The sequence below is a fragment of the Cetorhinus maximus genome, chromosome 11, assembly GCF_964194155.1.
Source record: "Cetorhinus maximus chromosome 11, sCetMax3.hap1.1, whole genome shotgun sequence".
NCBI classification, from domain to species: Eukaryota; Metazoa; Chordata; class Chondrichthyes; order Lamniformes; family Cetorhinidae; genus Cetorhinus; species Cetorhinus maximus.
Window position 1 is genome coordinate 26,276,723 of NC_135889.1, and position 13,390 is coordinate 26,290,112.

Below are 13,390 nucleotides of genomic sequence, written 5' to 3' on the forward strand. Positions count from 1 at the left end.
GGCTCTCACCAGCTCTCTCACTGGCTACCAAGACCCCATTTGGCTCCAGAAGATTCTGCCCATTGACTCGCCAGGTATGACTGGGCACAGCTAGGATGAGGAATAGGATAGTGCAGATGCCAGCTCCCTGCAGGGTGAGGTCACACGCTATGTTCTGCTACAGACAACTCAGGCGAAGACTTTGATGGGGTGGAGAACAGAAAAAGGCAGATGGGCATGCACATAGAAATGCTTGGTGTATTGGTTGTCCTGCCAGAAAGCCTGCTGTCACTACCATGGAGCTTGAAGGGAGCTTTTTTTATTTGTTCATGGGATGTGGGCTTGGCTGGCGAGGCCAGCATTTATTACCCATCCCTAACTGTCCTAGTTCAGACTAGTTAAGAGTCAACCATTTTGCTGTGGGTCTGGAGTCACATGTAGGCCAGACCAGGTAAGGACAGATTTCCTTCCCTAAAGGGCATTAGTGAACCAGATGGGTTTTTGCAACAATGGTCATCATTAGACTTTTAATTCCAGATTTTTATTGAACACAGGTCCCTGGATTACTAGTCCTGCGACAATACCACTACATCATTGCCTCCCCTTACTTGGCACAGAGCTTTGTGCAGCTCCATGAGAACACTTGCAGCAATGATTGAGCATCTAACGACTGTTCTGTCAGCTTCCTCTTTAGCACGAGCAGAAGGCAACCAATGCCTGAAGATGTGAAATCCACAGCAAGCTCAGATTGCTCCCATCATGGGTATGGGTACCTGCTCAAAGGGGCTTACTAGGTCTCTCAGTAGTCCAGCAATCTACACTCCATCAGATTACTAGGACAATAGAGGCACCATCCTGAAGGTGTGGCACTAGCTCTGTGCAGCATGAGCGTACTGTCTTCTTTCTGGATTACAGCATTCAACCTCCCACCGCTGCTACTCTACCAGTACCCTTGTTGTGGCCTATCAGCAGCCAGCCCAGACTATTGCAGCCAATCTGAATTGGTGGAGTATGAAGCTGGATCTTCAAGTGCCAAAGCTGCAGGAGACGGTCCTGCAAAGCCATCTGCAGTCTCACCTGGCATGCTGCAGCAATTGGAGTAGCACTGTATAGGAGCACAAACCAGGCAATTTGCTGCATTTAATTGACTATCTAAAATTGTGTAGGATTATTGTTAAAGTGTAAGATAAATAAAAAGCATTTAAGAACCAATGAAGAATGAAGTTTAGTAATTGACACACTGGAAGTATTTGGACCCCAGTAAAAAGTACCCACATCCCTTAAGGGGGAGAGATTCTTGCCAACTGATGGAGAGAGTAAATACAAATAGAATTTTCTTACATAAATAAATCATATCAATGTCCAGATCATAACAACTCACTGTGTAATAAAAAAATCTAATCACCTCTGCCTAATTCATTTGATAATTATTTTTAAAAATGTGTCCTCTGGTTACCAGCCCTCCTGCCAGTAAAAAATAGCCTTCTCACCATCTATTCCATAACAGCCCTTCAATTTTTGACCATTTTTCCATGAAAAGATTCAGGAATGAGTTATACTGAATCAACTGCACTTAAATTGGGGTTCAAGAACATCCTGTGAGGCAGGCAGCGGCTTGAGGTGGAAAGAAATATCCAGTCCATTTTAAAAGGTTAGAGGTAGTGGCAATAATAATTGTAAATCAGTAATCCAGAGTAATCCAGAGACCCAAAGTAATGCTCTGGGGTCCTGGGTTTGAATCCCACCACAGCTGATGGTGAAATTTGAGTTCAATAAAAATTTGGAATTAAAGCTCTAATGATGACTATAAGACCATTGTCGATTGTTGTAAAAACCCATCTTCCTTAGGGAAGGGAATCGTTACCTGGTCTGGCCTATGTGTGATTCCAGACCCACAGCAATGTGGGTGACTCTTAATTGCCCTCTGAAACGGCCTAACAAGCCACTTTCACCACCACCTTCTCAAGGGCAATTAGGGATGGGCAATAAATGCTGGCCTAGCAAGCGACGTCCACGTCCCGTGAATTAATAAAAAAAGAGGCTGTGCAGAAGGAACGGAAAAACTCATAAGTGAGCATTCGACCCTCCATTAGGCACAAGGCAGCATTTTTTTGTATATTGCAGGCAGCATTATAGAAGAAATTTAAAGAGGTCCAGAAGTACTATCCTGTTTATTTGCATGTATCATGTAGAATAAAGCTATTACTTGATTTGACTTTGAACTCACCTCAGCAGAATATTCATCAGTTCTGCCTACTGGGCAATTACCAGAGGGCAGGTACAAAAGGCAAAATATCCAGTTCAATCACAAGTGATAAGTTACAATTAGATATTGATCACTACAAGTGAAGCCTGAGCACAAGAAACACAGAGCCTTCTTTGAGCTCGAGAGTTAATGTCCCAGATAGACCATCACCATCTCGAGGCATGTTCTGTCCCACCCATCAGAGTTGGTGGCAGAGGTATGCAGTTGGGAGGGAGTTTTCCTGGGAGTCCTTGACATGGACTCCGGACACGATGAAGCTTCATGGCATCAGGTCAAAAATGGACAAGGAAGCCTCCTGCTGATTACCACCTACCGCGCCTCCTTAGCTGATCAATCAGTACTCCTCCAAGGTGAACACCAATTGAAAAAAGCACTAATGGTAGCAAGAGCAGAATATACTCTGGCTAGGGGACTTTGATGTCCATCACCAAGAGTGGCTTGGTGACACAACTACTGACTAAGCTGGCCGAGTCCTAAAGGGCATAGCTACTAGACTGGGTTGCGGCAGGGTTGTGGGAACCAACAAGAGGGAAAAACATACATGACTTCGTCCTCACCAACCTGCCTGCCACAGATGCATTTGTCCATGACAGTATCGATAGGAGTGACCACCACAGATGAAGTCCGGTCTTCACATTGAGGATACCCTCCATTGTGCTGGATGGCACTACCACCATGCTAGATGGGATAGATTTCGAAAAAATCTAGCAACTCAAAATTGGGCATCCATGAGGCACTGTGGGCCTTCAGCAGCAGCAGAATTGTATTCAACCACAATCTGTAACCTCATGGTCCGGCATATCCCCCACTCTACCATAACCATCAAGCCAGGTGATCACCTCTGGTTCAATGAAGGTTGCAGGACAGCATGTCAGGAGCAGCACCAGACATAACTAAAAATAAGCTGTCAACCTTTTGAAGCTACAACACAGGAGTACTAGCATGCTAAACAGTGGAATCAGCATGAGATAGAGAGAGCTAAGTGACCCCACAACCAATGGATTGATCTAAGCTCTGAAGTCCTGCTACACCTAGTCATGAATGGTGGGGTGGACAACTAAACTACTAACAGGAGGAGAAGGCTCCACAAATAACCCCATCCTCAATGATGGGAGAGCCCAGCACATCAGTGCAAAAGACAAGACCGAAACATTTGCAACCATCTTCGGCCAGAAGTGCGGAAGGGTGATCCATCTCAGCCTCCTCCTGAGGTCCCCAACATCACAGATGCCAGTCTTCAGCCAATCTGATTCACTCCACGTGACATCAAGAAATGGCTGAAGGAACTGGATACTGCAAAGGCCATGGACCCTGACAACATTCCAACAATAGTACTGAAGAATTGTGCTCCAGTTACAACCTTAGCCAAGCCGTTCCAATACAGCTACAACACTGACATCAATCCAGCAATGTGGAAAATTGTATAATTATGTACTATCCATAAAAACCCAAACAAATTCAACCCAGCCAATTACCGTCCCATTAGTCTACTCTCAATTATCACAAAGTGATGGAAGGTGCTATCAGGTGGCACATATTCAGTAATAACCTGTTCACTGATGCTCAGATTGGGATCCGCCAGGGCCACTCAGCTTCTAACCTAATTACAACCTTGGTTCAAACATGGACAAAGAAGCTGAACCCCAGAGGTGAGGTGAGGGTGACTGCCCTTGATATCAAGGCAGCATTTGACTGAGTATGGCTTCAAGGAGCCCTAGCAAAACTGGAGTTAATAGGAATCGGGGGAAACTCTCCACTGGTTGGAGTCACACCTAGCACAAAGGAAGATGGTTGTGGTTGCTGCAGGTCAATCATCTCAGTCCGAGGATATTGCTGCAGGAGCTCCTCAGAGTAGTGTCCTTGGCCCAATTACCTTCATCTGTTTCTTCAATGAGCTCCACTCCATCATAAGGCCGGAAGTGTGGATGATTGCTCATTGTTCAGCACCATTCACGACTCCTCAGATACTGAAGCAGTTCATGTCCAGCAAGACCTGGATAATATTTGGGCTCAAGTGGCAAGTAACATTTGTGCCACACAAGTGCCAGGCAATGACCATCTCCAACAAGAGAGAATCTAACCATCTCGCCTTGATATTCAGTGGTATTGCTGAATATCCTATTATCAACACCGTGGGGGGCACCATTGATCAGCAACTGAACTGGACCAGCCATCTAAATATTGTGGCTACAAGAGTCGGTCAGAGATTGAGGATTCTGTGGCAAGTAACTCACCTCCTGCCTCCCCAAAGCCTGTCCACAAGATGCAAGTCAGGAGTGTGATGGAATGCTTTCCACTTGCCTGGATGACTGCAGCTCCAACAACAATCAAGAAGCTCAACACCACGCAGGACAAAGTATTAACTGGATCCATGCCGGTTGGTGAAGTTAAAACCAAGACAAGGCAGCTTTCTTTGCTGGAGAGCGTTTATTAACTTAGTTCACAGTCAACATTACTCCCCACTCAGTTATCCAGTGTCCCAGTTATCCCCAGTTATACTCTTTTAGGTAAACCAAATAAACTAAATTAACTAATCAAGGACAAAGTAAAAGGCAGACCCTTAAAGGGATATTGCAAAATGAAAAACAAAATCTAGAAGGAAACTTACAAAAATTAAATTAAAACGTGATTAAAGGGGTTAATAAAGCTCCCCAGCCCCGGCAGTGCACACGATCATGTCGGCAGATACCGTGTGCTCCTTCTCCAAAGACACCGGGACACGAATGTAGCTGTCGGGCCAGACGACCCACTCAAGCACCCACTACCTGGACCTGTTGATGGCTAACTTGGCCAGGCCTAGGAGCAGGTTCACGAAGAGGTCCTCCCCCACCCCCCCATCTCTGCACCAGGTGCCCAAAGATCAGGAGCGTGGCACTGAAGTGCAAGAATTTAAATTCCACCAGCTGCAATGGTGGGATTTGAACCCATGTACCCAGAGCGTCAGCCTGGTCCTCTGGATTACTAGCCCAGTGACCTTACCACTACACCACCCCCATTTATAACTCTTTTGATAAAACAACCAATAGAAAATGGGGAGCACATCAACAAAAGATCAAATGAACAAATAAAAGGGACAGCCCCTTAATGGGAAACTACAACAAAAAGACAAAATACAAAAGGAAACTTACAAAGATCAAACCAAAATGTGATTTTCGGGGTCCCCGCAGTGCCCACTGCTCATGGAAGGCCTCAATCGTACCAGCAGATACCGCATGCTCCCTCTGCAGGGACACCCGGTCACAAATATAGCTGCGGAGGAGGAGCAGACAGTCAGGGCAGGATACACCCACTGCCTAGACCTGTTGATGGCTAACTTGGCCAGGCCCAGGAGCAGGTCCTCCTCCCTCCCTGCCCCTCTCCACACCGGGTGCCCAAAGATCAGAAGCTTGGGGCTGAAGTGCATGAATTTAAATTCCACCAGCTGCAATAGTGGGATTTGAACCCATGTCCCCACAGCATCAGCCTGTGCCTCTGGGTTACTAGTCCAGTGACATTACCACTATGCCAGTGTCTCCCCTACAACCATTTATACTTTTTTGAGCAGTCAATTAAATTAAAGATTTAAATTAAGAAAATGAAGGACAAATAAAAAGGCAACCTCTTAAAGGGATACTGCAAAAAGGCTAAATCTGAAAAGGAAACTTACAAAACTCAAATTAAAACGTGATTAACAGGGTCAACAAAGCATCCAGCCCCCACAGTGCCCACTGGGCACAGAAGGCCTTCACTGTGCTGGCAGACATTGTGTGCTCCCTCTCTAAGGGCACCTCGCCACGAACATAGGAAGAGGGGCAGACAGTCGGGCCAGACGACCCCCTCGATCACCTGCTGCCTGGACCTGTTGATGGCCAACTTGGCCAAGGCCCAGGAACAAGTTCACGAGGAGGTCCTCCTCCCTCCCTACTCCTCTCTGCACCTGGTGCCCGAAGATCAGGAACGTGGGACCCAAGTGCAGGAATTCAAATTCCACCAGCTGCCATGGTGGCATTTGAACCTATGTCCCCACAGCATCAGCCTGGGCCTCTGGCTTACTAATTCAGTGACATTACACGAGGCCACCATCTTCCCTATCCCCATTTATAGGTATACAAATACCCAGCATCTGTTTAACAATGTAAATGTAAATCCTAACACTGTGATTGCCATTAAACCTTAATAATGTAATTATTAAGACATTGACACAAAGCACCCCATCTGCCACTTTAATCTATCACTCCCTCCACCACCAACACACAGTAGCAGTGGTGTATACCATGCACAGGACGCACTGCAGCAACTCCCCAAGGCCAACAGCACCATCTAACAGTGATCTCTACCACTTAGAAGGATAAGGGCAGCAGGTGCAAGAGAACATTGCCAACTGCAAGTTCCCCTTCATGTCATGCACCATCCTGATTTGGAACTATATTGCTGCTCCTTCACTGTCGCTGGGTCAAAATCCTGAAACTCCCTTCCTAACAGCACTGTGGGTGTTCCTACAACACATGGACTGCAATAGTTCAAAAAGGCAGCTCACCACCATCTTCTCAATGGCAATTAGGAATGGGCAATAAATGCTGGCCTAGCCAGCGATGCCCACATCCCATCAACAAATAAAAATAAGAGAAGTTTAAGGCAAAATCCAACATTTGCAACCATACCTCCATATTAGCTTTTCCCTTCTTCTTCTTTTTCTTCTTCTCGTTTTTGCCCTTTTTCTCTTTCTTTGTCTTTTTCCTATCTTCTTGGGCTGCAAGTTCTTGGAGTACCTGAGGAGAGCGTATAAGCTATTAATGCACTGGCAAACTTTTCAAAATGAAAACCTTGCCTTTTAAAAAGTTAGAGACTGTGCAGAAGAAAAGAAAAAAAACTCAAAAGTGAACATTCTGTCCTCCATTAGGCATAATGCAGCAATTTGGAGGTATGAAGGCATGTTAATTAGTTGTGTATTGTTAGGCAAAAACCTCCATTCAATGACAATGTCATGAATTTGTCATGCCAATTGCTACTATATCATGAGTTTGTCTTGCCTGTTCAGGTATATCCCAAAAGATATTGTTACAAATATGAAGTTTATAACATTGTTATGTTTTGGGACTTCCTCTTTAATTCCAGGAAAACTGGAGGAATGAAAGGGGGCCTAGGGTGACATACTGGGAAGAAGATACTGTCACATCTATTTTAGTGATGTTACTTTCCACAACAGTGCTTCTGAATTGTCTTCCTTTCTCGTCAACCTAGGATTGGCCCCCAACTGTGGTTGACAACTTCAACCATGTCCAACCCAATTCCCATGCTTCTGCTCTTAATCATTTCCCTCCCTCCCAATAGGGTTCCTCTAGTCCTCACTTGCCACCCCACCAGCCTCCTCATTCAAAGGATCATCCTCTGCTATTTCTGCCACCTCCAACATGATGCCACCACCACACACATCTTCCCCTCCCCTTCCCTGCCAGCATTCCAAAAGGACTGTTCCCCTGCAACACCTTGCTTCACTCTTCAATCACCTCCTTTCATTCCTTCATCCCCTTCTCCTTGGCATTTTCCCAAGCAATTGCAGGAGGTGTAACATCTGTCCTTTCACCTCCTTTCTTCTCATCGTCCAAGGCCCAAACACTCCTTTCAGGTGAAGCACCGATTTACTTGTACTTCTTTCAATTTAGTACTGTGTTCGCTGCTCATAATGCAGTCTCCTCTGGTTCTGTTATTCAATAAGATCATGGCTGATCTATTTGTGTTTCGATCTAACCCCAATAACCTTCAATTCCATTGCCTAACAAGAATCTATCTACCTCTGCCCTAAAAATATTCAGTGACTCCGCCTCCTCCACCTTCTGAGGCAGAGAGTTCCAAAGTCGCAAAACCTCTGGAGAGAAATAAATTTCTCCTCATCTCTGTCCTATAAGGGCGATCCCTAATTTTAAAACAGTGACCCCCATTTCTGGACTCACCCACAATCTTTTCCACGTTCACCTTGTCAAGACCATTCAGGACCTTATATACTTCAATCAAGTCACCCCCACTCTTCTACACTCGAGTGGAAACAAGCCCAGCTTATCTAACCTATCCTCACAAGACAACCCGGTCATTCCAGGTATCAATCTAGTAAACCTCCTCTGGACTGCCTTCAAAGCATTTACATCCTTCCTTAAATAAGGAGACCAAAACCGCACACAGTATTCGATATGCAGTCTCACCAATGCCCTGTATAACTGAAGCATAACATTCTTTATGTTCATTTCCTCTCGTAATAAAGGATAGCAATCCATTAGCCTTCTTGATTACTTGCTGTACCTGCATACTAACTTTTTGTGACTAATGCACAAGAACATCTACATCCCTCTGCACCTCGGAATTCTGCAGCGTTCTCCGTTTAAGTAATACTGCCAAAGTGAACAACTTCACATTTTCCTACATTATACTCCATCTGCCAAATTTTTGCCCACTCGCTCAACTTATTTATATCTGTCTGCAAACTCCTTATGTCTTCATCACAACATACTTCCCTACTTATCTTTGTGTCGTCTGTAAATTTAGCTACCATGCCTTCGTTCCCCTCATCAAAATCATTCATTTAAATTGTAAAACGTTGAGGCCCCAGCACAGACCCCTATGGGATTCCACTCGTCACATCCTGCCAATCAGACAAAGACCCATTTATGCATAGTCTGTTTTCTGCCAACCAGCCAATCTTCCATCCAGGCTAACATGTTAGCCCCAACATTATGAGGTTTTATTTTCCGCAATAACCTTTGATGTGGCACCTTATCAAATGCTTTCTGGAAATCCAAGTACAGTATGTTTACAGGCTCCCCTCTATCCACTGCACATGTTACTCCTTCAAAGAACTTGAAGAAGTTGGTTAAACATGATTTCCCTTTCACAAAACAATGCTGACTCTTCCCGATTACCATGAGCTTCTCTAAGTGCCCAGCTATAACCTCCTTAACGATCAATTCTAACACCTTTCCTATGACAAACATCAAGCTAACTGGCCTACAGTCTCCTGTTTGCTGCCTCCCTCCCTCCTTGAACAGAGGGGTTATATTTGCTACTTTCCAGTCTGATGGAATCTTTCCAGAATCTAAGGAATTTTGGAAAATTAACACCAATGCATCTACTGCCTCATTAGCCACACCTTTTAAAGCCCTAGGATGAAGTCCATCTGGACCCAGAGACTTGTCAGCCTGCAACTCAATCAGTTTGCTCAGAACTGCTTCCCTAGTCATTGTAATTTCACCAAGTTCCTCTCTCCCCTCCAACTCCTGATTTGCAACAATGGCTGGAATGTTTTATTGTATGCTCTATAGTGAAAACAGAAGCAAAATATTTGTTTATTTCATCCGCCATTTCCTTATTAACTACTATTAACTCCCTATTCTCACTCTCTAGAGGGCCAACACTCACTTTACCTACTCTTTTTCTTGTTTTAATTCCTGTGAAAACTCTTGCTAAAGGTTTTCACATTTATAGCGAGCTTTCTCTCATACTCCTTTCTTTCTCCTGATTAACCTTTCAGTCATTCTCTACTGTTCTTTATATTCTGAGCAATCATCTAACCTGCCACTCATCTTTGCACAATTACATGCTTTTCCCTTAAGTTTGATGCTCTCCCTAACTTCTTTAGTTAAACATGGATGCTGGATCCTCCTTTTAGAATTTTTCTTTATAGTAGGAATATGCTTATCCTGAGAATTCTGAAAAATCCCCTTAAATGTCTGCCACTGCTTCTATCTATTGATCTATCTCCTAGCCTGGTATACCAGTTCACTTCAGCTCGTTCAGCTTTCATGCCCACATAGTTGCCCTTATTTAAGTTTAAAATACTAGTCTTAGACCCATTCTTCTCCCTTTCAAACTGGATGTAAAATTCAATCATATTGTGGTCACTGCTACCTAAGGGTGCTTTTACTCTGAGGTCATTAATTAATCCTGTCACATTAAACAATACCAAGTCTAATATTACCTGCTCTCTGGTTGATTCCAGAATGTGCTGCTCTAAGAAACTCTCTCAAAAGCATTCTATGAACTCCTCATCCTTGCTACTACTGCCAATCCGATTTTTCCAGTTTACATGTAGATTAAAGTCACCCATGATTATTGCCATCCTTTTATCATAAGCACCCAATATTTCTTCTTGTATACATTGTCCTACATTGTGGTGACTGTTACTGGGCCTGCAGACCACTCCACCGAGTGACTTCTTTCCCCTACTATTCCTCAGCTCCACCCAAACTGAATCTACATCCTGATCTCCTGAACCAAGGTCATCTCTCGACTAATGCCAAATGCCATCCTCAATTAACAGTGCTACCCCCCCCCCACCTTTACCTAGATTCCTATTCTTCTTGAAGGTCATATACCCCTCAAAATGCAGGACCCAACCTGTCATCTTGCAGCCAGGTCTCCATAATTGCTATCAGATCATATTTATTTAATTCAATGTACACTATCAATTCATTTACTTTGTTACGAATCGTACCCGCAATCAGATACAGAGCCTTTAGTTTAGTCTTTTTTGTTATCTTTGTGACATCTAGATTCTTTGTGCATTCTTAGGTTTTTTTCTCTCTGTCCCTTCCTGCCATTCTCCGACCCACATTTCCCACATTACTATTTCCCTCTCTTGCCTTGTCTCTACTCTTTGATATACCACATCTTTCCATATTTTATCCACTGCTCCCACTATTTAGTTTAAAACTCTCTCTACTTCCCTCGTAATGCAGTTTGCAAGAACAGTGGTCCCAGCCCGGTTCAGGTGTAGATCCATCCCAGTGGTACAAGTTCCCCAGTACTAGTGCCGGTGCCCCACAAACCAGGACTCACTTCTCCGACACCAGTCTTTTAGCCACGTATTGATCTCTCTAATATTACGTACCCTATGCCAATTTGCATGCGGCTCAGGTAATAATCCAGAGATTATAACCTTTGAGGTTCTGCTTTTCAATTTAGTGCCTAGCTTCTCATACTCTCTACGCAGAACCTCTTTCCTAGTTTTACCTATGTCATTGGTACCTATATGGGCGAGGACAACTGGGTCCTCCCCCTCCCACTGCAAGTTCCTCTCCAGCCTTGACCAAATGTCCCGAACCCTGGCACCAGGAAGACAACACAGCCTCCTGGGCTCTCGCTCTTTGCGTTAGGGAACAGTGTCAATCCCCCTCACTATACTGTCCCCCACCACTAAGTTTCTTTTTGCTTCCCCCACTTGAATGGCTCCCTGTATCACGGTGCCATGATCAGTTTGCTCATCCACCCTGCAGCCCCTGCTCTCATCCAAACAATCTGAGAGAACCCCAAACCAATTGGACAATTGCAGAGGCTCACACTCCAGCACTCTGGATCTCCTTACCTGCCTCACACCCTCCCGGCTCCGGCCAAATCAGAAGACCTATCCTAAGTGATGTGACTGCATCCTGGTACAAAGCATCCAGATAACTTTTCCCCTCCCTGATGTGTCAGAGTCTACGGCTGTACCTCCAGCTCAATGACTCTTAATGTTCCTCAAACCATAAACACTTACTGCAGGCGTGTTTGCCCTGGATCACAATGTTATCCAAGAGTTCCCACATGCTGCAGCCTTGACACATCACCTGACCTGCCATCCTTAATGTTTTTTAAATAATTACTTAATTATATCAATCACTTATTTATCTTTTTTATATATTTTATTAACTTTATCACCAATTTGTGTCCAATTTTAAACTTTAGGGATGAACAGAACTTACCCATTTACCAGATACTCACCAAACAGTTAGCTCCTTTGTCTGTCGTAGAGCAAGAACCAATTCCTATGGGGTGTGAAAGATAGAAAAAGGAAACAAACACCTCCTTCCCCCCTTCACCAAATTACCCCTCTCACCAAACTTCAAGTCTTCACTCAGTTACCTCAGCTGCACTTTGTTTGCCTTAGCTGCACTAAACAAGAGAGAATCTAACCATCACCCCTTGACGTTCAAGGGCATTAGCATCACTGAATTCTCCACTATCAACATCCTTGGGGGGGTGGGGGGGGTTACCATTGACCAGAAGCTGAACTGGACTAGCCATATAAATATTGTGGCTACAAGAGCAGGTCAGAGGCTAGGAATCCTGTGGTGAGTAACTCACCTCCTGACTCCCCAAAGCCTGAACACAATCTACATGGCACAAGTCAGGAGTGTGATGGAATACTCTCCACTTGCCTGGATGAATGCAGCTCCAATAACACTCAAGAAGCTTGACACCATCCAGGACGAAGCAGGCCACTTGATTGGCAGCCTTTCCACAAACATTCACTCCTTCCACCGCCGGCGAACAGTGGCAGCAGTGTGTATCATCTACAAGATGCACCTCAGAAGCTCACCAAGGCTCCAAAGGCAGCACCTTCCAAACCCATGACTGCTACCATCTAGAAGGACAAGGGCAGCAGATATATGGGAACACCACCACCTGGAAGTTCCCCTCCAAGTCACTCATCATCCTGACTTGGGAATATATCGCCATTCCTTTACTGTTGCTGGATCAAAATCCTGGAACTCCCTCCCTAACAGCACTGTGGGTGTACCTACATCAAAGGGGCTGCAGTGGTTCAAGGCAGCTCATCACCACCTTCTCAAGGGCAATTAGGGATGGGCAATAAATGCTGGCCTAGCCAGTGATGCCCACATCCGGTAAATTAATAAAAAATCCTAAATTTATAGTAAAGTGAAGTGGAGCCACAGTAACCAGATTCAACCAGCTAGCTAATTAGCTACTCAGCTCCTACAGCTAAGAGTGAGTCTACCCTTTCTAAACTACGGGACAAAAAAGAACTTACCAGCTTGCACACTACATTCCAGTTACTGCTAATTACAGACTAGATTAGATTTTAAGAGCAAAATTTAAGAACAAAATTAACACTTAAAGCTCCCCCTCTCACCAAACTGAGTCTTCACTCAGTTACCTTCACTCTGTTTGCCTTGGCTGCACTAAAGAACCATAAATTCATAGTAAACTGAACTGGGGCTACAGTAACCAGATTCAACCAGTTAGCTAATTAGCTATGCAGCTCTTATAGCTGAGAGTGAGTCTACCCTGTCTAATGCAAGAAAGAATGAACTTAGCCGGTTTACATAGTACTTTCCAGCTACTGCTAATTACAGACTAGATTAGATTTTAAGAGCAACATTTAAGAACAGAATTAAC

The 13,390-nt window shown here is 44.5% G+C and overlaps 1 protein-coding gene across 1 annotated transcript in view; it reads right to left on the reverse strand.

Moving 5' to 3' along the window:
- Positions 1-13,390, reverse strand: part of LOC144686962 (dynein regulatory complex protein 11-like) — a 378,502-nt gene that overhangs the window by 235,034 nt on the left and 130,078 nt on the right. Inside the window, exon 8 of the mRNA XM_078552808.1 lies at positions 6,886-6,993. Within this exon, the coding sequence (XP_078408934.1) occupies positions 6,886-6,993 (108 nt within the window). The remainder of the gene's footprint in view (positions 1-6,885; positions 6,994-13,390) is intronic.